This window comes from Orbicella faveolata, unplaced genomic scaffold (assembly GCF_042242905.1).
Source record: "Orbicella faveolata isolate gen_17 unplaced genomic scaffold, um_ofav_v1 contig_4, whole genome shotgun sequence".
Taxonomy (NCBI): Eukaryota; Metazoa; Cnidaria; class Anthozoa; order Scleractinia; family Merulinidae; genus Orbicella; species Orbicella faveolata.
The window spans coordinates 10,579,579-10,605,610 of record NW_028301569.1 but is presented as its reverse complement, the minus strand read 5'-3'; the positions used below and the strand labels follow the sequence as shown (position 1 = coordinate 10,605,610).

The following is a 26,032-nucleotide window of genomic DNA, read 5'->3' as shown; positions in this document are numbered from 1 at the left end:
TGCTATATTTTTGACTAGAGTATTTTGTTTGTGTAGTCTGGCTCATGCGATATCCGATATGTCCTATATTATTCAAAGTGCCTGCGAAATCATCTTGTTTTGGCATTTTTTGGAAGTTGGTCTTAAGAACGAAAAGGATGACCATGTCAGTTGCATGTAATGACTGTAATGAACAGAATCCACGAGAAATGCCGCGACCGAGTGAGGATAAAAAACTGAACGACACAGATGTGGCCAATAATACTTGAACACGTAAACAACAACAAATAACCAAGATTTGAATTACAACAGTTATTATAAGGACGTAAATATCGACCGGCTGTATCATATCAGAAAAGTCAGACTAGCTCCTGAAATCGATCTTCAGGAATGGGGAAGTACGAAGTGTATTTTGTCGTTCAATTCAAATTCTAGTCAATTCTTTGGAGTTTCACGTTACAGAAAAACCATTTCACCAATTTCTCAGTACTTACTAGCTAACTCGATCATTAACAGATTTCAGCCAATAGAGGAGTTCACGCCGTAAGGGGTATTATGGGTAATCAGAGCAAGATTGCAAAGAAACGAAGCGACAAAATACACGCTTTCCTTCTTATTTCCGTTCTGAGTTTCATTTTCGAGAAGAAACTTTTACTGTAAATAGAGAAACCCCTTTTCCACATTTATTAGCGTTTTTGAGTCCATTGAGCTAGGCATTAGCCTACTCATCAGAGTAACGGAGATGTTATTTTTGTGGCTTGAGCGGCTAAGAATTTAAGCGTAAAAAAAATTCTTACGCCCACAACAATCACTCGATCGGCTCAAAAACGCTGGTAAACCTAGAGAAGGGGTCTCCCCGTCTACAGTATGTTTCGTCTCCAAATGTGAAATGAGAACTGAAATGTAACAATAAACATTTGTTTTACAGCTTTGATTCTTTGTAAATTTGCCCGATTACCCATAATGCCCCTTACAGCGTGAACTCCTCTTTTCTTCCTTTCAAGTGAATATAAGAAATATGATATGCACGTACATACATAAGTAGGTCGATAAAATTGGCAGCTAAAAGCTGATGTGGACCTACAATTAGTATATTACATTCTAAATAACAATTAACAATAAATCTAAAAACAATAAAACTGCATCGCAATTATATGCACAACTCGAGCACCTGTGAAATTAAAGCCTGAAAACAATTCAGGCTTGAACGGGATTCGAACCCATGACCATGTACCTCTACGATATCGCAAAAAGGCCTAAAATTTAGTGTAAAAAAATAAAAAATAAAATTATAGCTTTTGTAGCCTGCGTTAATTGACACTTGTACGTGCGCAGAATCAAATAAAATTGATCTTTCCCATGCTTCGTCAATGCGACTCTCAATGCTCACCCCAGAGAGGGAATTGGGTCTGAATAGAGGCATGGATCCTAAGCAATGTTTGATTTCCAAGATGGAGGGAAGTATTGACCGTAAACAGCGAGGAATTCCAAAACTTAGAGATATTTTACGGCGACAAAGAAGAGAATCAGAGGTAACTAATCGAAATTGGAAATCAAGCTATTAATGGTTAGTTCAACTGAGTTCATTTTTCTTTGTAGGGTCAGCTAGATTCCACTCCTGAAGTTGATTTCACTTATGACGATGCCGATAGAAAATCAGCAGAAATCGCAGGTGAGACGATAATTTCCTCATGCAATTCTTAATCCACTTACTTCAATACTACCTTCAGAAGAAACGGCTTTAAAGTTTTATGTTTGCAGCAGGGATGGGCACAGAAGAAGGCACAAACATCTTAACTTCAACCAGGCTTACAAAGTCTTACTACTTTGTTTCCTACAGAGCTTTACAGCTATACTGAAGAAAGTGAATTTAAATTCAACAGAGAAGCATTTGAAATAACAGCGTATTCACAAGGTAGTAACGGTAAAATAATTGTTAACAGTGTTGATGTGTGTTTTAGAGCAATTTTCACTTGAGTGTTGTAAAACCAAAACCAAAGTGATCACTTTAGCCAATCACAAAGGACACAGACAATACAGTGAACCAATCAAACCTCAAAGTAATTACATGCAGCTGATGCGAAGGGTTGAAAATGGGTGCAAATGAGTCACAATTGGTTTTAGTTTTACTTCTGATTGGATAAAAAGTGGCGTGAGATTTTTTAAGGTAATCGTGTAGCATGGTTGCAAAACCAATAGCTTTTCAACACTCAAATGAAAACCACTCTATATGTATTGATTTATTGATCTTTATCAATAATCACTTGTTATAAATTGGCAGTTTTTTTTAATAAATGTAAAACGTTTTTTTTTTCAAATGTGTTCCCTTGATCCTTCTTCTTTTCATTTAGGGTATGACAAATGGAGTGAGATGGAGCAAAATGAAAGAAGAAAGTTTTTGTTTCTTATCATTGAGAAATGTGAAGCAGCAGATCCTGACATAAGACTCACAGCAGCAAGAGTTTTACTTTATCTTGCACAAGGTATGCACTGTCAATATTAATTTTATACCATGCTATAGAAAATACAGCCAATCAGAATATCATTCCAACCATAGTATATTGGATGGTATCACATCCAAACTTCCCATCATGCACTGGGTTATGTCGCTTTGATTGCGTCAACCAATGTATTTTCTGTGGCATATTATAAAATAGTTACACTGTATGCAATGCTCTCTTGTCGTATACTTAATGCACATTGGATATGAGATGGTAGATGGCTAGTGAGGCATGTAGTGCCAGTTGGCAAAGGCTTGTGTGTATACCAAGAAAATACAAGTGGCTTGTGGGATATACCAGGGTGTACCACTTGAAAGCATTGCGTAACTAATGTATACTCTATCTTGTTAATCTTTCAATTTTTCATTAAAATATGAATCTACAACTGCATAAGCTGGTTGGTTTTATTGCAAAATACCTAGAGTGAAGTTTGTTTAATAAACTCTTTTTAAACTCTGGGTGGATGATGAGTCTGTTCCTTATTTTCCTTTTTTCTCCTCATGGAGAAGAAGACCTCGGTCCCCTCTTCCTCCAAATAAATCTGTATTTAGTAGCAGTTTATGACACTCCTTCACAACTTAAATCTCAGTGCTGCTACTTTCTTCTTGAAAGTTAGAACTCCCCTACATGTCCCTGAGCCATCCATGATTTGGTACAATCTTCAGGTTGTTTTTTAGTGACCTTCACTGTATACAAGTTACCCATTTATGGGGTTCTCAATATTACTCAGAGACATCTGCGTAGATACATCTAATAGTATGTGAAAGATGTAGTGTATAGTTTTAGAAGTTAAACCCAACCTAGAAGATTTTTGTTTTTATATAGTTGTGTCCTTGTTCTGTACATACTGTACTGTTCCTATTATGATTTTAATATCAGACAGCATGATTTACACTATTTTTTGTTAGGTAATTTTGGTGAAGTCAGTGATGAAGAAGGACAAAGAGAATGGGTAATTTCTAGCTGAACAATTTTCTTAACCAGCAGCGTTTGATTCCTTATAAACTGATCTCAACCTTACCACTAAACAAGTGACTAGTCAGTAGAAAGGGTAAAATCAACAGTTACATTTGCTGAACATGACAGATCAGCTGGTAAACTACAGAACTGAGTGGGTTCTGCTGTTCTACAGTCTGTATTTCCAGTTATATTACAAATATATCTATACAACCTGTACTTCAACTTAACACTGTCAATAGACCAATAGCTTTCCAACTGAAAAGAAATTCTGTTTCCTGTTGCAAAATACTATTCACGCAGTGTTGAAAATTTGTTGCCCTGTTTTTTCTGGTTCCTGCCACCTTGGGAATCACACTTCTCACCTTTTTGTCTCCTACCTCCTGAGCCCCCCTCCCTTCCCCCTCTTCATTTGCTCCTGCATTCCTGTCCCCTGTCCCCTGTCCCCTGACCCTATCCCTCCAAAAACCATGATGAATTGCATTTTAACTTGTTACATGTCATTTTTATGTTCTAACCTTTAAAATTTTACATTTCTTCTTTGTATTTGATTATAAAGCTTTGGATATCGTCTCTAGCTGTGAAATATTTTCCTTTGCAGTCACAATTCAATGTGTTCTTCTTGTACAAGATGGGAGTTATGCCACTTGTAATTCAGTTGCTGAATGTAGAAATTGAGTGAGTCTTATAAATTTATCCCAAGAGGTAGTAATCTGTAGACTAATGGGATAACGTGAACTAAAGGCATCTGCGGCCGAGTGTCAATCGACCTTTGATCAACACTTGATTGATATCTTGATCAACACTTGATCAGCATGATCTCAATCAATACTTGGTCAACACTAGGTCGACACTGGAACAACCTCTTGATCAACACCCGATTGACACTCGATCGGTCGATATATGGCGAGTGTCAACCAACTCATACATATTGTTTGTGTCTCTGCAAAAATTAGTCTGACAGACTCTCAACCAGTGTTTGGCACAGATGTCAATCAAGTGTCAATGGATGTGTTGATCGAGGGTCTATCGAGGGTCGATGAGGGTATCGATTGAGAGTATTGATCAACACTTGACCATGGATGCTTTTAGTACACATGATGTGACTAATGTATAAAAATTACCTTCAGATTGAAGAAAACTTCAAAATAATGCTCAACCCTTTCAGTCTTAAGTTCAAAATGTTGGTTCTTCTTACTGACAGCCATATATTTCTTTTAATGCTAGCTCTGAGAATTTGGTGTTGCATCCAGGCCATGTGGCTGAATTGATGATTTTCTTTATTCCCATTACCTGTTTGCCTGATGATAATATCAATGTTGCAATGAGAAATTAGATTTTGATCAAGAAGTTTTATCGAGGAGTCTTACAATATGAGGTCCCTTAAAATATTGTGTGGCAATTTTAAGAACTGCATGTACAGCTGTAGCTGCTGAAAATTTTATAAGAAAGAAAGTCTTGTGTCAAACCTTGAGTTCTGCATCATTAGTGGTTCTTACTAACTTTTGAGTCTTGGTATGAAATCCTAAAGTGTGGGACTTCAATGTTCCATGTTATTGAAAGTTTTTGAGCAGTAGTTTGATGTGGTACTGTTTAGTTTAAGTGAAAAATTCACTGGCAGAGTTGATTTTGTGTTAAGAAATTCCAGTACATTTTACTGTTTTCTTGGTTTAGGAATCCTGAAGCTGCGATATCAGCATTACAGAAACCTTCTGTGTCTGTGGCTGATAGTGTGACATTAAGGTAAATCAATGAGAACATAATTACAATTTTACTTTCCGTTATTCTTATACCAAATTGCACAATCTTCTATTTTATATGGTGGTCCATTCTTACAAGTCAGGCATAATTTTGCAAGTTACCAGTATTTTCATAAAACTATTTTTTTTTGTCTGTGGAGGCTGTCAAAACATGCCTTCCTTGAAACTTAAAAATGCTTCAAAAGTTGCTTTTGTTATTTAATTCCTAAACTTTTATTACATTCAATTAATTAGAGAAGATATTGGAAAAACACTTAAAATATTAATATTATGTATATAAACACTAGTACATGATAATGATAACAATAATGATAATGATAATGGTTACAAGATGATACCAAAATATCACATAATAGCATTAAATTTTGTTTTAAACTGTTTTATGGCATTACAATGCATATAATGTACTGGTCTGTTTGTTTTCTTCACAAATAAATATCTTTTTCCACAAATAAGGGTTTACCTCAACATTATCTACACCATTGTTGAGGTCATGCGCTGTGCAGATCCAGGTGATTCAGAAGACATAGCTCAAATACAGGAGATGTTTTTTGTGGAGCTAAGTAAGTAATCAGAATTCAAGATCAGTGTTCACAAGGATGTCCAGGAGTTCTAAACTGTTTTGTCTGTTCTTAGTCATTGACAGGTGGATACAGTGAAACCTGTGTTAAACAGACACCCTCTAATAAGTGGACACCAGCTTGAGTCACTAAATTTTCTTCCCACATTTACTGTAAAATAAACCTGCATTCAGCGGACACCTCTGTTAAGTGGACATGGATGCCAATATTAAGCCATTTTGGTGTACAAAGCCTGCAATAAGTGGACACTTCAAGGGCCTTTAATTCTAAGTGCTCAGTTAAGACTCCTTTAACATTGTTCATTGTCGTTTTAAACTACATGTAAGTGGATTATTCCAGATTGATGCATTGACTGACTGGACATCATGCTATGAGCAGTCTTTGATCTTACACTGGGTTACACTCTGTTACTAAAGGTTTTATAATTAAGTATTATTGCAGAATATATTAGACCCTGTTTAGAGTGGACACCTTGTATTAAGGAAACACTAGTGAGTGTCCCAAGGGTGTCCGCTTAATACAGATTTCACCATAGATTTTTCTCACAGCTCTCATTTGGGGGGTAGTAGAGATGGGGGAAGAAGTTTATAGTACAACTCAAACAAGCAATAGATTCGGAAGGTAATCGAGGCTACAAGTTTGTTTTGTGTATATGTGTAAGTATGAAATTACCTGGACATGATGTTTCTGTTAAGATTGTTTTCTGGCATCTTGTAGAATTTGCAAGTCAAGAAATAACTTTAACGGCATTCTCAGGTTCAAAATGTCAGTGTTAAGCGTCAATAAGTATTTATGAATATATAATCTAGCATGAAAAAATGTAGGACTGTAATGAATGTATTATACTCATCTGGTATAAATATTGGGATTGCATTGCTCTACCTGAAAAAGCTTTGTACGAATAGTGTCATGCTGAGTGTTTGGATCTGATTTGAGTCACAAATTGCATCAGTGTAGAGCAATCAAAAGGAAAAAAGTAATATAAATTCTTTATGTCAAGTGATCAAGTTTTCTGTCCTTCTCAGGTCAACCCATAGGTTGTGATGATCTGTTACCAATAATCTTACTGGAAATGATTTTAAAGTACTGTGCTGGTAGCTGTCCCCATTTTCCCATCAAGAAAATTCTTCTGCTCTTGTGGAAGACTGTTCTGGTAGGTCAAACATTAGTGTTGGGATCTTTACTGGCAAAATTATAAGAAAACATTATTACCACAACATGCATGCATGTATTATTACCTGAAATACAACATTGTCAAGGCTGTGGTCTAAGAAAAATTATGAGGAGCCCAAAGGTTCCTGACCATGAAATCCTGTGTGCCCATCGCTAAAGTGTATATGAAAAATGTAAGTTTTTCCAGTTGCCCTAAGGCAAACGTTAGGTGCCTGTGGCATCTGGGTGCTTCTATAGCACAGCTCCGACTATACCAAAGGGGTTGTCAAAATTACATGTGGCCACCTGCTAGTGAAAATCACTATCTACTTAGCAAGGCTATCAGTGGGCCTTGCTTGAAATTTTTTTTTCACCACTAAGAGGTACCAATTCTTAAACAACACATTATCTTCTGTCATATTTTTTTGGTTCAATACCCTAAAAGGTACTGCAAAAGCTCCCGCTGTGGACCTTTTGATGCTGAACACCCTAAGAGGTAACAAACCACTATAAACCCCGTAAAGTATGATGAGCACTCCCGGCCTTTTTATATGGGAGTCCCCCCTCCCCCCCTGGGAGACACCCCTCCCCCCCTGGGAGACAAGTCAGCTGGTAGAAGGATTTGCCCTCCCATACGCCATTTTTCTTTTGCTTGAAGCAAGTTAACTATAGTTTGCTTCAATAATCAGTGGGTTGTAGATGGTGGTATAAAGTGCTGGCTTTTATAGTTGACTTGCCACAGCTCACAGTGGTATGTGAGAAGAAATAGTTCAATCCACGTGATTTGAATACCCATTGGTGAACACGTTGCAGAAAAGTTAAGGCATGGTGCATTAAAGAAAACATTTTTTTCAAGTGTGTAGTCAGAGGGGCATTTCATACCCTGTATCGTAATTTTTTTTGCACAGACAACATTAGGTAGAATGGAAGATCTAGCCAAGAGGAAAGAAGATGTCAGAATTGCTTCTGGCTTGCCTGCCAGCTATGAAATACAGTGCCCTCCCCAGCAAGCCATTGTCAAGGAGAGAACACCAGCTCCCCACACACCACCCCCAACAGGAACAGATAGTGACAGTAATGGTGAAATCCAGTGGGAGAGGGGTGAGGAGGACCATATCTATAGACCACCCAAGCTGCGGCCAAAAGTCAGGTAAAATCACTAGGAAATGTCATTGCTCCATGAGAATTTGATAATCAATCAAAACAATATCCCTGGTAGTCTGTCCTCTATTTTTGTCTTCCCTTCACCCCACCCCCTTGCGTTTTGGCTTGTTCATATCCCACACCCCGGGTTAACATTTTGCTAAGCTTGCGCTTTTTAGAAAACAAAATTCATCAACTTGACGTTTCGTATGTTTTGACATACATCTTCAGAAGTGACCGTTTGGAAAAGAAGTTGGCAGCGAAAAGCTTTATCTTTAATAGTTTGCATCTTTTAATATGCAAATTTTTTCCCAGCTTCTGTGATTGTTATTGTTAATTAGTTACTTATCTTTAATTTAAATTTAGTTGTTACTTCTATTCAGATTGTATCCCTGGCTGATGATCTTCTCAATTCCCACAGCTACCTGCTTGACATTGTATTGATGTTGTAAGGGGAATTTAGAAGTCGATCACTATTTTTTACAGGCAGAAAGATGTGGACGTTTTCCTGGATAATACAAGGAACAAGTTCGTTGGTTTTCAGTTGAGAGGGTGAGTGCCAGAACCAAGTTTCCTCCTATTTTTTGTTTGAAATTGCGTGAATATCTTCGTTTCAGTTAAAAATGCTCCTTTCCCCCCAGGGATGCCCATTTTTGTCCCCCTCCCGTTTTCCTCCTCTCCCCTTTTTCTCCCTTTCCCCACCCCGGGTTCCCACTTGTCTAGTTCCCGCGCTCTTGCAAGCTAGTCCATACCAAGACTCTACTAACAGTACACTTGTCGCGTATAAAAACTTGGTAATTAAGAATAACTTTAATGTAGACGCACGTATACAATTTGATGTCCGCATATTGGCCAGAACACTTTGCCTGACTTGATCGACGAAAAACAACTCAATAGCATGCGTCGCGAATATGGCACATGAAAATCACGAGCGATTACGTGCGACTGTTGTTTCTTGTGATAACTAACAGGTGCACAAGTCAAGGACGGTACAAATCCCGTAGAAATTGTTTTTCTTGCCATGACATTGTGATGTCTAATTGTTCTCAATTGTCATTCTTCGAGGTAAAATTTCTCAGCTAGACTTTTTTTAACGTGCGTGGAGTAGGAAGTTGTCGGCGCCTCGCATAGACCTCCGCTCATTTCTCGCCGGAGCGTTTTCGAGTGAAAAGACTAGACTTGTGTCTTGCAATGTTGTCTGTATGGATTTGAGCCAAGGCGCAACCATCGACCACACCCTCATCACGAGCCAGGCTGTAAGTATGGGTTATTGACCAAGTGTGAGGTCAAGATGGCTGGACATTGGCAAAGTTCTTTTTTTTGCGTGTTTATGGACCGAGAAGGAGTCAAGGTCCATAAACTCGCAAAAAAAGAACGAGGCCGATATCCAGCCATCTTGACCGAACAAGCTTGGTCAATAAAGGGTTTATTATATGGCTTTTCGGGAAAATTTTTCTTGCGGGACACGGCGGGTAGTCCCGAGCGGACAAGATAGCTCCATCTTGCCCGCTCGGGTAGCCATTCACAGCGCAGGATTTGATTCATCTTGCCCGCTCACGGAGCTTTGTAGCCATATAATAAGCATGCTTTCTATTTTTAGTTTGAACAATTGATTTATTTCGGAGTGAAGAGTGACAACTGATCTGTAGTCACGCCATCGTACGTGCTGCACGAGTAACGCAGTTAAATTGGCTCAAGTCCAGTGACCGCAGTATCAATTCCTTCGAGAAGTTTTCCAGCAGGTCTTACTTCAAAATCGGAAATCTGGACTTAACTGGTTGTTATTTTGCCATATCCGTTTTCGTGTTGTACAAAAGGATTTTTTTGAGTACTTTGTTGCTCTTTTTCTAACGAAACGCTGCCCTGCCAGGTGTATCGCAACGAAACAGGTGTACCTACTTTATTATCCTCGAGACAAGCCCTTAGCCTTTTCAGAGTTTACAAACACAAAAGATGTACATATATCTAATTTAGATTCCGTTCGTGTTCGGAATTCTCTTCAGTCGGTCATATCAAGACTAGTCGTGCATGCTTATATCTGCCCATATGTACCTCCCCCGTGTATGCTAACAAGATAATGTTCATTCGATAAAATATTTTGTCCCATCCGCAGTTATTTTTAGCTGTGAGTTTGTCTCATATTTGGTCACGTAATTCAATCAACTTGTCACTGGCATGTCTTTTGCACAACGCCATTTATTTAATTCATTTATCGTAAGTATCTCTTAGAAATGAAACATTAAGTTTTGACAATTTATAAATATATCGATCTGCACGGACAACAAATCTAAACTTTTCTTTCTCTCATTTGAAACGTTAGCTATTAATTAAAAGCTTCTTAGATGTAATTCAAGAAGTTTCAATTAAATACTGACAGCTCCTTTTTTCGAAAATAAACAAATTTCTGAGGAGTGTCGTACTAACGTACACAATTACTAAGTTAGAATTTCTTTTTTTATTTTTGGGCGTTCTGCAACGCATCGTTAAGCTCGCTTAATTATCTAAGCCTGTTCGTTGGTGATACACATCAAAACACCATTAGAATGTAAATGATCCTCGATTTCCTTTCATTAATTCCTCACTTTAACCATAAAAACAGTTTGTGAACCAATTGGTGGTCCATTGCAGTCTATGTCAACACATAACTCAACTCGTCTAGAAGGCGAAAGAAAAACACCATTATCTTCCTATAAATAAAATAACTTGCACAGTCAAACGGGCGGTGATAACGCACGAAGTTAAAATGTCAACGACAGAATTGTTTAAATAACACTGATAAAAAAGAGAGTTCACGAAGTTAAGTTCAGCTCTTCTCCACATGAATACTGGTGCTTGAGTAAAAGCGACATTCGCGAAAAAGAACGTGAGCATTGATTACAACAGTATTTTTTCACCGCTGAGTGTGTTTGCAAGTGCGCTCGCAAGTTTGAGCGGTCGGCGAAGGCACGCTGGCAGTTGGGGCATTTATAAGGCTTTTCTCCCGTGTGCGTGCGAATGTGACCCTGTAATAACCACGGACGACTGAACGCTTTTCCACAGATCGTGCATTTACACGGCAAGGTGTGCGTACGTATGTGCATTTTCAGCGCTCCTAAGGACACATACGTTTTCTCGCAGTACTTGCACGCGAATTCTTTACGTGGATGTTGGTGTTTTCGTAAAGCAGACTCGGTGACGAAACTCCTCTCGCACTCGAGGCATTTATGTTTCTTTATCGCGCGCCCCTTCGTGGGAGAAATCACCGATTCCTTGTCGTCTTCTAGTGCCTCTTTACCAGTGAAATCTGCGGGCTTCTCCTCGCATTTCGAAGTTGCTTGCGTTGCAGTTGTGTGGACGTGACCTTGCAAAGTGTAGGATGTAACTTCAGCGGGATAAAAATGTGTCGTCCCAAACCCAATCCATGGCTGCAATCTTGTGGTTTCGTGAACAGATTTTGATAGAACGGAAGAATCTGGCATAGTTTTGCTTTCGAGGTCAAACTGGCGACCTGTTGGCGAAAGTGAAAGCGTGCGACTTGACCATGTGCTATAACAATATACGCAATACCTGTGAAATGCTATTTAGCTTTCGTTTGCTTCTCAAAAGAGCAGTTAAAAGGTGTCAGAACGATTTGCGCAAATTACTTACGGATTTTAAAGGCGAAGTTGTGATGTATTTTCAAGCTAACGTGTAGATTTAGCGAGCAGTGTTTGTTGGCATTCATACACTTGTTACCCACAGCGCCCCCCGACAAGTGCACGGAAAAAAAATCACATCTCACCTTTCGCTTTTGTTTCACACTGCGCGCCTTTGGTAGACTTCTCTGGCTTCTTCTTCACTAGGAACGATCGAGGCATGTTGATTGCGTCTTTGCAAGTCTTTAGAAGCAAAATACTGCTACGATCGAGCTCTAAGACGAGTTCGATCTTGGAGCGTGTAATCACCTGAACTACACAACACCGCTTTACCAGAAACTGTGTTGCCGACGAGTGACGTCACAGATAATCAGTTTTAGATCTGTCCAATTGTGTTGTGATTGTTCAGTCACTTCCAGGCAAGCTGTCATAAAAAACAAGGCACTACCATGCAGGAATGCTCAAGCTGGGGCAAAGTGCACTTCTAGCAGATCCGGCGCATAGCGGTGATTTCGAGTCTAAACAATCTGGGATGAATTCTGTGGCCAGTTGAATTTCTCTGGGACCAATGCACGGACTAAGATTATTATTGACAGGAAGTCTTCTCTCGAACGTGGTTAAATCTAAAGTGGAATTTATTTGTTGTCGATGTGTTAGGGTCGGCCTGTGATATCAACAGGTGTTAAATCTCAACATTGTTTTGTCGAAGGAGAAAGCGAATTTGGTTTTTGTGGCGTTTTATTAAAGTGACGACGGATCAGAGTTACAAGGTTAAAACAATTTTTTTGTTCTAGCAACTTCTTGTCGTTTGAATTTAACAAGCAAAAATTCCAGAGCATCAATTATGTTTTTTTCAGAAACATACGCTCCATGTGCAGAATTAGTGACTTTTTTCTTCATTCTGACACTCAAGGATGTCGCCGAAGTGTTATTATTTATTGATGATATCAATTCGACTTAACTGCGGTTTTGGCTGGGGCGCAAGAGAAATCAAATCCTCTATATAAAGAAGAAATTCTAAGCTTGAAATGACCGCGGGGTTTATTAAAGAAAACAATGAAATACGTCTATGATCCACACGTGACAAAAATATCGAAGAACAACTACCACATTTGCGGTTTAACTGTGATGAAAACTTCCTTGACTCCTACGGGGACTGTAGGATTTGATATCTTGGTTGTTTCAACCCTTTTAATTAACTCTATTCGCTTTACTACATGTATCCGTGTTCATGGGTGTATGATAATTAGGTATCTCTGTGTTGCTATTGTTTCAACATAATAAACCATTGTTCGCCTTGCGTCAGGGGTCTTTCGAGTAAAACGAGGATGAAATTGTGCGCAAAACGTTCTCGTTGACAATGCCTCTTGGATTAAAAAAAAAAAAAAAAAAACCCGCCTTAACCTTTTCTTTCAAACCTGTTGTGGTTTATCCTGTTGGATACAAGGTAACTCTTTATTGTAAACGAGAAAATAAATGCGTGGCAGATTGATGATGAAAAGAGAAAGCTTTGACAAAAACGATGGAGTAAGGCCACGTAACTGTTCGTGTTCTTCTTTCGTCGCTTTGTCAAGAAAAGAAGTACCTCAAATTTGATTCACGTTTTAATTCATTGTGTTGCAGAAGTTTACTTTCATCGTAGAAGCCATTATTTAACGCGAACTGCCTATGATAACTATTACTACTTTCCTTCGGTTAAAGAAGCTTAGTCACATTTTCTGTTATTTTGGCCACGTACAAAGTTAATTTAAGTTGAAGGAAAGATGGAAAAGCAACAAAGAGATAATAATAAACCACAAAGGAACAAGGATGGTTTAGGATGGAGAAGATTGACACGGATTACAAACAGCGAACTTGAAAAATTTAGGCTAAACTTTTGAAGTAAACAGGTGGACTTTTAACACGCCCAGATAGGCTCAGCCATTACTCAGCCGTTTACAACTTCCATGCATCCTAATGTACAGTGCTAGGCAGCTGAGAAAAACTTCTTTAAGTCGTCATCTTAGAACACTGTTGTGTTTAATATCGTTTTTCTTTGCAATAGATCTACGCCAACACTCCTTGGCAACTCAAAATTGTGATACATACTCGATGTACTTACAATTTTCCCACTGTCGTAGTGTTTCAAAACCTTGTCCGTTCGTTTGCTGTCAGGGCCTTAGCCAGAATAACTTGATTATGAATAAATTAGGTATTTAAGTTGTTTATGTTGAGTGCATTTAAACACAACTCTGGGATCACGGAAAAAAATGACTGAGGCAAGTGCGTCGGTTTGCCTCATACTGGTTACGGCCTTGGTAGTTTTAAGTAGACAAAAAAGCTGTTTTACTGTGTTCCGTGCTGTAAAGAAGTCATGAAAAGGTCGTCTGTGTTGAAGTTGTATTTCGTATTTTGCTTTCGGATATAATCAAGGTTTTACTGGCAGATGCAGACTTTTTGTTCTAAGGGTTAGCGAGATAAGAAAACCGTCTCCATGGGTAAACAAAATGAGAATAAAAGGGAGAAGGGAAACAGAAATTGTGAAGCTAAATGAGCAGTACGTTTTATATGAAAAAATTCTTCATTTTGCATTCAGTTTTTTCAAATATTTTGCCTTTTTGAAGGTGTTCCGTCCTTGAAACTACGACCTTCACACTGACACATTCAGGGCTCATTAAATTACATGTATCACCTGTCCTTAAAAATAACAGTTCGAGGTGAATGCTGTATCTACAAATAGATCATGACTGTTGATGTGTTTTGAATCAGCTAGGATTTCCAAACATGTCAACAACTTCTCTCAAATTTGATACAGAGATCAGTTGTACAGCTGAGGTCAAATTATTTGGTTTGCCGGGGTAGATCAGACAGAATCAACATGCGAGGCACCATAATTTACCCCACGTTTTCGATATATTCTATCAACTGTTTTGAAATACTATTCACTAGAAGCTAACCTCCACTGGAGTCAAAATTAGGGGAGCAGGGATGACGCAGCGGTGAGAGCGCTCGCCTCCCACCACATAGACTGGCCCGCCTAGACTACCATAGCTATCCGCGAGCTAGTCCAACTGTAAAATGAACATTTATTAAGAAATAAAAAATGATTGATTGATTGATTGATTGGTTCGATTCCGGCTCGGTGCCTTATGTGAGCTGAGTTTGTTGTTGGTTCTCGCCTTGCTCTGAGGGTTTTTCTCTGGGTTCTCCAGTTTTCCTACCTCCACAAAAACCAACAACTCCAAATTCCAATTCGACTAGGATAGAGGATAGACTGATGTGGCTTCCTCTCTAAGTATAGTATTTTTTAAAAATAACTTGCTTTAGAGTCCTTTCCCTGAAAGAAGGCTAAACTAGAAATTTTAAGCATTTGGAAACACCGTTGGATATCTTAGTAGCATTACTAGATTCTTTATCTTGTGGATTAAAAATCTTCTCCCTACCAAAGGAATTTCCTAGCAGGACATCTCGCTAACGAACGAACTAAGCTTATTTCTCCTAAACCATTGTTGTACAGTTGGCGCGCAGGTTACGTGTCAGAGAAAGAAGTTGACTTATCGTTTTATATTTATTTTTAGCCGGAAGTTTACGTCTTTTGCTAAGTTGAAATTATCTTGTTTTGGGACAAATTATTGAGTTGAAGTTACTGCTCACACGTAGCTGTCCTGTATGGTAAAAACGAGCTAAACAAATAGTTAAAATCTACAAATTGTTTTTACTAAAACCACTGAGTGCGCGAAGCAGATAGTCCGAGTAATACCATGGTTCTACACGTGCGTTGTAAATCTTGGTCTATTTCTTAACCGTTCTCTGCAAAACAAAAATGAAAATAAACCACGATAGTAAATTTTCCATGTTTCGTTTTGGACTTAAACATTGTTCTTTTTATATTCGTCCCGGCCATGCAGTTGTAAGATAGTCCTGACATGGAGATTACGTAACAGCGAGATGTTTTTACAAATATTTACTCGTTTTCCGTAGCCGGCTTGCTTTTTAAACCGCTCTCTTGCACTTATAACCGAGTCCTGAGTTTTTTCGACAAGAATGCTTCAGCCAGAACACTTTATTCTCGACAGTTCAGCCTTAGCTTTGATCCTATCATCAGGTGTTAAAAAATAGACATTTTTTTTAGTTTGCCGACAGACTCCCGCCTGCGACCTATTTCGGTCTACGAATGTCCCCTAAAGTAACTCGATAAACATGATTTTAATTTAATATATCGTATAGTGTTCAAATCCTTCCTTCCCTTCTCGAGGTGAAAATAACGTCTTTTCTAAATCTGGGCGTAAACTGATACGTGCTAAAACACAAGTTTGTCGCTTTCATTCGCAGCAAGTAGAAATCATTTTGCGAAACTTACATTCCTTTTTTTAATCGAAGTTCGTGCAAACACTTACTCTCACTTACAAAAGGCTTTTACTTCCAAACAAACCAATAACAAAAATTTCTGCGATGATAGGTTATATCAATTTCACTGTCTACAAGTACGTGAGTGACATATTTTTAAGTTTTGTGGGATCAGGTCACAGTTATCAAACTATGTAAATGTTCAGTTTAATATCCTTGGTAAACAATGACAATTTCAATCTGCTTTTTGTCGCTTCATTTTTAACTTCAACCAATACGTATTTTTCAAAACTTGACCTGGGCTAACGTATAAATCTGATTAAACGCCAGTTGGTCCACTTTCGGAGAACAAACCCTTGGCCCTGTTCAACATACGATTAAGCTGATCCAGTATTAACGTAAATTTTAATTTCAGTTTGGTAGCTTTTCAGTGAAAATTTCTGTTGTTATTTTCTTGACTTCCTTGCAGTTTTGGCGTTAGCCTCTTCCAGGCCGCTATTTTGGCGTTGACCAATGTCGACTCCACAAGAAGTTGGCAGTGGAAAACACTTTTATTCAAAAGAAATTAAGACCTCTGTTGACTTAAATCCTCGATTAGCGCTAACCGGCTTTCGAACAACCCGGCCCTGAGGTTTAGAGCAACCTCGATCGCAGGCTCTATCTCCTTTGCCTCCCTTGTCCCTCTCCACAACAACAAGGGAGGCAAAGGAGAGAGAGCCTGGGTTCTAGGTTGGGTTAAGAGTTCGACTGTTGATGACGTAGTATGCACGTCACGATAAGCTATATCTCTTAGCAACCAATCTACAGGTGGAGAACAATCCAGGACACCTGCAATGTGGCCAAAACATCCGGAGACTGAACTGAAAGTTATCATGCAAATCGGAAATTTTCGTGGATTCTTTTCGGGAATTCTAGAGTATCTCAAAAGAAACCTGCGAACGTTGACAACGTAAATGCTTGGTTGAAAACTAATTCATAAGTATAAGTCAAAGTCAGGACACTTTGCAATATTGCTGCGCTCAATATTGAAGTCGTTTTCTTAATTGTATAATATTGCTCGTGACAATTTCAACTTGTGTCTTAAATCTGTAACAAGTCTATAATCTCTGCACAAGACGTGGCACACTCAGTCATTTCCGTCGCTCGGGGAGGCAGCGCAGCCGAGTGGTTAGGGCGCCGGACTTGAAATACGGTGGTCGCCAGTTGTTGTTTCTCGGTTGACCTTACTTCAACTCCTCGGTCATACTTGTAAATAGCCAACTGTTCTGCCTCCACTCTCTCTGTTTTTGACTTGCTTAAGATAAGATAAAACTGCACAGCCGCAGTTTATTTTTCTTCGCTTTTTGGTTTGGCCACCATCCCCATCTTGGCTACGTAATAACGATAACCATCAAAAATTGCTTCTGTCGTCAGTAATGAGTTGTGTTGAAGATCAGAAAATTAATAGTGTTTCCATGTAAGAAGATATCTGCCTATAAACGAGGTTGTCAGACTCGGGCAAACCCAAACGAGAGAACCTGCGCGCGGGCTATGATTATTCCGTTTTGAAAGGCGATCATTTCAGTTGTTTTGGTGTTTGAATGTTTTAGTGAATTTTCCGTACTTAATTCCTAGAATTAGTAGGTAAATCACAGCAATAACCCATAGCCGATGATTTTTTAAAATCCCATCACCTTTCTGCTAGATAAAGTATCGATATTGTAAGAAGAAATTAAAATTTTATGATTGTGAGCTCCGGTTATAATCTCGCTTTTATCTTTGCAGAGATTCCCAAACAATTGCTGGTCTTCCTGGTCCGATACACGAAGGACTGTCAATTCTCAAGAAGGTAAACAAATGATGATATATTTTTAAACCCGCAAACGAAAACTAGAGTCGACTGAGTTGGGCTAAAGCTTTCTTCAACTCTCATTGACTGTAATTAGCGAACTTAAACAAAGGCTATTATAACTAAGTTTGTACGCGAGTACGTCACGTCCGCGTTTCCGAAAGCTTTCTTTTTCGCTGGCATGGGTCATCACTGATAGGATAGGACTCCGTTTACAAATGTCTCCACTCTGGGCAGCATTTTCAAATGCAAGCGTTTTCGATCACTTTAGGTGTGGATTGTAGGCAAAAAGTTATAATTAAATATTGGTTTTTAAAATTTAACTGAATAGAGAGGTTAAGCAAACCACGGCGGCAACGGCATGGAGAATGAGCAGAACTATGGCTGTGCACGTGCGTTATAAATCTTTGTACCTTTCTTTGCCGTCCTCTGTGCAACAACAACGTTAAATGACTAAGTTGTGGATATTTTAATTGGAGAACACGAACGGCGGCGGCTAATTTTTCGTAATTTCATTTGTAATTGAACGCTTGCATTATATAATTAGCTTGAGCAAGTTCTGAGACCAAAAGGCGCACTGAACAGATCAAGACAATTGCGAAATTCGAAGATAAATAAGTAATTTTTCACAAGGCGTTGTCCTCGGGTTCGCGGTCGTGATTGCTTGAGCCCTGTAATAACGGTGGATGGGACGACAAGCGTTGCTGAACAAAAGGTATATGGAGCAGACACTGCTCGTAACAATGGCTCCTCTCCAGAAAGAAAGATCCATAACAGTTTGGTACAGATGTCACGGACACTCAAAATTAAACGTTGGGTGAACTTGGCACAAAATGTGGCGATTTTATAGTAATCCAGTGTCAAGTAATTTGCGCAAAAAGTAAAAACTGAGTTTCGAAACAGTTTACATGTACACTAACTTAAATCAAAATTGTGGGATGTAGATTTGTCTGGAGGTTCGTTGGCGGTTGTTGAGTGTGTCGTAATTTTGTCAGCTAAGTCGGGTCACAGTTCACAGGTATTCGCAGATAAATCTAGTCTATGAACTACTCAAAACGCAATTGCATGCTCGAAGCGAAACACCGAATTTTGACCTTACTGTTTAGCTAGCCAGTTTAGCCAGAAAATAACGTAAATAAAATCGTACGTGCATGAGCTACCTCCTGACGTCCGGAGAAACTAGAACAATTATTTCCTAAAGGAGGTCTTGATAAGACGAAAACCGATTATTAGTGTCTCTGGCCCCTGTTGTCGGAAAGCCGATTAATACTAATCAGGGATTAAAAGTTTACAATGTTTTATTCCTTATGTACACTTCTATTAATTTCAGAATACAGTTTGAGACTAGTCAAAGTCAAAGTTCAAGGGTAATTGCAAAATTTCGGAAATCATAAGTTTGCCGTGAATAAGCTTAATCCAACTTCGTTTCCAGAGTCTCCCTTAGTCCCGGAAACGCAGTCCGACTTAGCCCGGATTTGAGGGATTTCAATGGAGATTCGTCTTGGAAGGCGCTTCGTGAATAAACTTGCTACTGTTCTCAACTGTTTCGTTCAAAATCCGCCTTAATCTTCCTCAATCCTAGCCATCCTTTGCTTCTCGGTTGATTACATCATATTTATGATTACATCTTTGGGTTTTTTTACCTTCCAATAGTATTATCGAATGCTGTTGTTAAATGTAACAATGAATTTGTGGTTAAAGTTCGAGGCTGGTACATGTAAGAGATAAAACTAAATAGCTCAGGCTGATTAGTACTGCAATTTTATGTGACTTACATTTCTTTAAATTTCTTCTTTCTTCTCTCCTTCAGCACATGTATGTTTCCCTCTCGGAAATTCAAATCAAGGAAGAGGAAGACGCCATGAACAGACCCTTCACAAAGGTAACATGTTGCACTTCTTTCTTTTTTTTTTTTGAATGAATTAAAGATGTATCGCTATTAGAGAGGTTAAGCAATCCACGACAACAACGGCAACGACAACGTCACCAAAAAATGGCTGTGCACGTGCGTTATAAATCTTTGTACATTTCTCAGCCGTCCTCTGCGCAACAACAACGTGAACGAATGACTAAGTTCTGCGTATCTTGAAGAACGCAAACGGCGGCGGCTAATTTTTCGTATTTTTCATTGCATATTTTACTTGAGCAAGTTCTGAGGCCAACAGGCGCACTGGACAGATCTTGACAAATGCGAAATTCGAAGGTGAAATATAAATTAATTTTACTAGGCGTTGTCTTCGGGATCGCCATTGTCATTGCTTAAGCTCACTATTGGTTAGTCAATAAAGGAGTCGTTATGTCGATCACTTATAATAATTTTGTAAATTTAGCATCCGTTACATGTTTTTCCGCGCTTGGCACTTGCGACACGTTTCCCGCGCTTTGCACAGGTTACGTGGTTACATGTTTTCCGACGCTTTCTCCTTGGTCTCTGCTCGCTTGATATTGGAAACGACCGAGAACATAATTTGTGTTAATCCTTACTGGGGTAGCAGTAAAACCTTAGTAGACTAGGTCTCGATTTTGACTGCTATTTTTGATTGTCTAAGATGGTCAAGCTTCTCTGTGTTTTTCATTGTTAACTGACGAACTTTTGCATCTTTGCAGGGAAAAGTCAACATCCCATCAAACAGGGTGGAACAGTTATACGAAGCTATGCTTCCAAACCTGCCACAATATGTGGTAAGTCTTGCTCTTCACTGAGTTGGACGCGGGGGATAGGGGGTCTGAGCATCCCCCTTTCTGTAGTCCCGTATATTTCCCCCGACTCTCCTCCCCTTCCTTTGTGACGCCCGCCTCTTTGTGCCTTTTGTATTGCAATATATTGAATTTCTTTCGAATTTTTTCCTATTTCTTGCAGTCCCCGTAAAAGCGGAAGTTTCGCTTCCCGCCCTCGCTTCTACCGCCTCCCGTAGACTTCCCGCCCCTTTTATTCCTGGGTTCCCGTCTCTCTTTCCCCTCCACTCAATCGTTCCTGGCGTTAAGAAGCCCGCTAAACATCAAAGAAGCAAACAAACAGGCTACGATTTATGTTGGAAGGTCTTTAACCCTGCACATCTTTTGTTTCACGTTCATAAACTATGCATGAATTACATAATCGCAATGCTTCTATTGGTTAGTTGTATGAGCACACAACCACCTTTTGTATTTTGCCAGGTTTCATGCGGGGTCAACCCCCAAAATAGCTAACAAGAACATGCAGCAAAGAAAATCTTTGCCAGGTTTCATAACCATTCCCTCTATTAACTATATCTAGAGCCTTGATCTAGAGTGAGAGAGTAACAAAAGTATTGTTCCCTCTCCATACAGATTGCCATATTAAAGATCCTCCTCGCTGCTGCACCTACGGCCAAACCTAAAACTGAATCCATTAATATACTGGCAGATGTGTTTCCACAGGATATGCCGTAAGTTGTTCAACGTAACTGTCTTTTGTGCAGTCAGATCTATATTACGGTAGCGCGACGTGCCTTCAGTTTTCAAGTTTATCGTTTGTTAATCCTTGTCAATCTTTCCAGGTCTTAACCAACCTTGTACCCTGTTGGCTTATTCCTACGTCTTAGTTTTCTAGCTAACGAAACTATCATTTTTTGGAGTGTAATATCTCATCAACTCTGTTACATCATACAAACCGAAAAAAAAAGCATTTTATTATGTTCCCTTTGGAGTTGAATCAGTATGTGAGATTGACGTGGACGAAGAAAGTAATTGATCTATTGTAGGTTCTTAGTAGATGCTTTTTGTGGCCACGAGCTGTTGAAGTGTTCTTTTCAGCTGAGACAGGCACTTGCATTTTGAACAAATAGTTGGAAAGGACATTTACTGTACAAAGTCTTGGAGGTGAATCCCTCTAGAGTGAATACAGTCCGCCGTTTTTGTGGTGGACTATAGATGAGAAGTGCAAAACGCGCAAAAGAGAAACATATATTTTGGCGCGGAGACGGTTAAGCGAGAAATTTAATTTATAAATTATCGTTTTCTTTTCTTTTCTTTAGTTCAACAGTTCTTCTTTCCATGAGACTTGGAATTGATGTCAACAGACACAAGGTAAGTAGTGTGGTGTAGAATTTCTCGCAGTATCCAGCTAAAACCGATAAAACGATTTATGTAGCTCTAATTTGGTTCCTCCAATTTGTTTCAGGAGATCATAGTGAAGGCCATTTCTGCATTTCTCTTTCTTTTGCTGAAACACTTCAAGCTGAATCATGTTTTTCAGGTGAGGTTAAAGATTGGCTTAGAAAGTTTTCGTAGCATGTATGCCTCCAACACTTCGCCTCTAAAAAAAATCGGGGAGAGAGACCTCTCTCCGATTTTTTTTCAGGTGAGGGGGCGGATGTACACAGGCTAAACTTTTCGGTAAACTTCTAAATACCCCGATTTTCTTCGGCAGATTTAAATTTTCTACAGCTTAGCGTTTGGGAATAGACTTTGGACTAGGTCGGGTCATATTCGGAAATCTTCGTCCTCTTTTGGAAGTCCTCGGGTGACTTTGTGTTAACTTCGGTAGCCTTGTAGGAAGTTGAAAAGACCAGTTCATGCTATTTCCAAGGTGGAAGCTAAATTGTACTTGTTACAATGAGAATGAGCCACAGTTCACGAGGACGGAACTTACACTTAGTGTAACAGGTTTAGCTACTGGCTTAAACCCGGTTTACACCAGAAATTTGTACTACATTTACAGTTCGTTTGTGTCCCGGCGCCACTAGATGTCTTTTGTCACAGAAACCGTTAGTAATGTCAGAACTTGTAGTTACATCCAATGTATTTTTTTGTGTGTGTTTCACTTCCAGTTTGAGTACATGAGCCAGCACCTTGTGTTTGCCAACTGTATTCCTCTCATTCTAAAGTACCTGAATCAAAACATTTCCGCTTTCGTCGCTGCCAAGAACACGTAAGTACACCGACCCTTACCAAGTTCAAAATATCAGTTTTCCTTAGTAACTGCCATACTTTCCTTTTAATGTTAGTTATGAGAATTTGGTAGTTCATCAAGACAATATCTCCTCATAGATTATTTTCGTCATTCTCATTACGCGTCTGCTTGACATGGTATTGTTTTTACAAGGAGAAATTAGACGTCGATGACTAATACAGTCAATTTTCGCTTTGCGGACACTCCGCTATAACAGACACCCGCTATTACGAACGCAAGTTAAACCCTTGGCTGAAACTACAAAGAAATGAATGGAAACAATTGCTATTACGGAATAGCGAACACTTCGTATGCTCTCAAAATAATATGTTAACTGTTCTTCTCTCGTTACCACGGACATCTTGTGCCCGTTTCTTGAAGGTCCCGAAAAGTTTTCGCACCCTGAAAGCCGTAGCAAAATCTCAAACCTTATGATTACAGAGCTGTTTTATTCACATATCCCGGGCTTCATTCAAGAAGTTTCAGGCGTATACACCTCTCAGTTTTTAGATACAGATTAACTAAAAGTGGCTTTCCGGGCCCGAGACGTTTCCGGGGCTTTCCCGAAAACGGGCCCCTGAGATTGTTTGCCATAATGAGAGTTCACTGTACCTCGTTAAGAGCTTTCCTTTAGAGTTTTTACCTACCTTAAAGCTTAACTATTCCTCGATGTTCTATCTGCCCTCTTTCATAGTAGTGCAACAGTTAGTGTTTCCTTGAATTTTAGAATACCTCAGCTCGACTTTCCAGCGTGTATATTAGGCGATCCACTGGAATTGACCGCTGAAAGCCTGGTGAGTAACAACTGAGAAGTACTTTTACTTCAGGCTTTTTTTGCACCGGTCCTTTATGCGTTGTCTAAGCTTGATATCGTCTCTCTGTGTTTTTTTTTTTAAGGAAAATGCTGATCAAGAAGCTTGCTGCTGGAGAAATCTCTTTTCCTGTATCAACCTTGCGCGCATTCTTCAGAAGCTCACAAAGTGGAAACACTCGCGAACAATGGTAAACATGCATTTTATCTTGCTTCGTTGGTTGTACTCGAGGTTTTCGTTTTCTTGTCCAGTATCAGTCTTTCAAATACAATGGTTTATTGTTTTCTTGTGATATCAGGGAGCTTCCAAACCGGTTTGCTCTTGGAAGTGAACTTACAAGAGTCCAGTGTCTTTAAAATGTCTGTTTTGTTAATAAAAATTGTCTTGCAGATGCTTGTTGTGTTCAAATCTGCTCCAATTTTAAAGCGCGTGCTAAAAGTGAAACACGAACTTCTTCAGCTATATGTACTCAAGGTTAGTTTATTCACGTTACCGATTCATCCAAAGCAAATAACTTACTTCCATCGTCCTTTTATCGCTGACTCAGTGTTGTTTTACAAATATCCAGGAAGCTTAAGCAATGACGACGGCGACCCCAAGGACAACGCCTAGTGAAAAACGAATTAATATTTTATCTTCGAATTTCGCAATTGTCTAGATCTGTTCAGTACGCCCGCTATTGGTCAGAACTTGCTCAAGCTAAATATGTAACGCCAGTGTTCAATTCCAAATGAAAATACGAAAAATTAGCAACCGTCATTCGCGTTTTGTAAAATACGCAGAACTTGGTCAGCTTTGTACAGGACGGCTGAGAAATGTACCAAGATTTATAACGCACGTGCACCGCCATTGCTGTGTTCATGACTTCTTTTGTTTGGTGACGTTCTCGTTGCTGTTGCCGTTGTGGTTCGCTTAACTTCCTGATATCTTCAATGTTACGAGTACTGTCAAAACGTACACCAACCATGGTAAAAGCTACCGTAGAGCTCCTAGTGTCTTGTTTTAATTGGTTGACAAGTTTGTGTCAGTTGAAGGAGTTCCTGGTTTTTTTTCCCCCTTCAGTTACTCAAGGCACAAACGAAGTATTTAGGAAGAAATTGGCGAAAGAGTAACATGAAGACGATGTCGGCGATTTATCAGAAAGTTCGTCACCGGCTGAATGACGATTGGGCTTATGGCAACGGCGAGTATTCAATAGGGTGGTAGGAGTTAAATTTCTGCTGCGTCATTGGTTTAACAGAAGGCTGAGTTAGCAAGAGAACAGAAACGTCACTTGACGACGGCGCGCAGTACAAATACCCAAATATGGTCAAATTAGAACAGAATCCAGGTTATTCCGCGCGCCCTGCAGTCGTCATCGGACGTTCCCGTCCTGTTGCTAAATCAGCCTAGAGTTTCGTGTTGAACGTACAATTCATTATCCAACCTCGTTCACAGGGTCTCTGGGAACGAGGCTGTTCATTTTACGTCATAAACTTATTTGATCTCGCTGTATACGTGCAGGACAAAGGCTGATTCCTACCAATTTTTATTCAAAACAAAGAAAATTTATACGTGGATTGGCTCGTAAACAACTCGCGTTTTGAGTGTGGCGACCCTCTTAGAATAGTGATTTTTTTTTAAAAAACTTTAGTTCAACTCGGATTGATGAGGCTGATTAGGCCTCTAGCGATATGCTGTTGAAAGCGAAAGTAACGAGGGTCGTTGCTTTCGAAACTCCAAGTTATCACCTTATGTCTCTTAGTAGAGAAACGCGTGTATAATCGTAGCATTTTCTTAATACTAGTAAATCTTCGTTGTTGTTTATCAAAAGATCTTGACGCACGTCCATGGGATTTCCAAGGAGAAGAAAATGCCTTACGTACTTGCGTGGATCGCTTTAATAACCGTCGTTATGGTATAGAGATCTGCGATCGCCTGGGAGACAACGGCGAAGAAGACGAATACCAGCCCGTGGATAATGACGTGTTGAGCGTTTTGGGAGAAAAGATCGAGTTGAGTAGTGAGTTTAAAAACAATTACGAACGATGGCTTGACCGTGAGGTGTTTTCTGTCTCGATAGACTGGGATCAACTGTGCACGTGTGAAACTCAATGTGTGGAGTAAGGAACGATCAAACATACTGCCTTGATATGTTTCCAAATTCTTTCCTTGTACAGCGTAATGAAGTTTATTCCAACCGAACAAACAAGTGTAAATTAAATGAATGGTTCCCGCTCAGGACTGCGCACACTCGCTGTCAATGTGTGGAGTAATGAAAGCTCCGTGACATTGGTTCCCTTATTTTTCGCAATTCTTTTCTTGTACAGTGTAATTAAGTTTATTCTACTTGAAGTAAGGAGAGTAAATTAAATGATTGGTTCGTGGTCAATACTGCGCATTCTAACTCTGGTGTTTGTGACTTGGAAAGGAACTCTGAATATATCGTAAAAATACTCGCTAATCATCCGTAAGAATTTTACGTTTC

The 26,032-nt window shown here is 39.3% G+C and overlaps 2 protein-coding genes across 2 annotated transcripts; one reads left to right on the top strand and one right to left on the bottom strand.

The window, feature by feature from the left end:
- Positions 1 to 1,400: 1,400 nt before the first annotated feature.
- On the top strand, positions 1,401 to 25,951 carry LOC110066762 (striatin-interacting protein 1 homolog). Its single transcript, XM_089276298.1, has 23 exons — positions 1,401 to 1,511; positions 1,579 to 1,651; positions 1,820 to 1,894; positions 2,331 to 2,462; positions 3,389 to 3,432; positions 4,039 to 4,115; positions 5,112 to 5,180; positions 5,654 to 5,760; positions 6,804 to 6,931; positions 7,839 to 8,080; positions 8,560 to 8,625; positions 17,778 to 17,841; positions 19,652 to 19,723; positions 20,449 to 20,523; positions 21,151 to 21,248; positions 21,837 to 21,888; positions 21,983 to 22,057; positions 22,632 to 22,732; positions 23,481 to 23,547; positions 23,651 to 23,755; positions 23,956 to 24,039; positions 24,628 to 24,748; positions 25,379 to 25,951. The coding sequence occupies exons 1-23, from the start codon at positions 1,401 to 1,403 to the stop codon at positions 25,669 to 25,671; spliced, it is 2,331 nt and encodes a 776-aa protein (XP_089132424.1). The 3' UTR covers positions 25,672 to 25,951.
- LOC110066638 (uncharacterized) lies at positions 10,520 to 12,141 on the bottom strand. Its single transcript, XM_020773865.2, has 2 exons — positions 11,834 to 12,141; positions 10,520 to 11,560 (listed from the first exon to the last, which is right to left on the bottom strand). Exons 1-2 carry the CDS (start codon positions 11,907 to 11,909, stop codon positions 10,863 to 10,865), a joined length of 774 nt encoding a protein of 257 aa, XP_020629524.2. The 5' UTR covers positions 11,910 to 12,141; the 3' UTR covers positions 10,520 to 10,862.
- Positions 25,952 to 26,032: the final 81 nt, after the last annotated feature.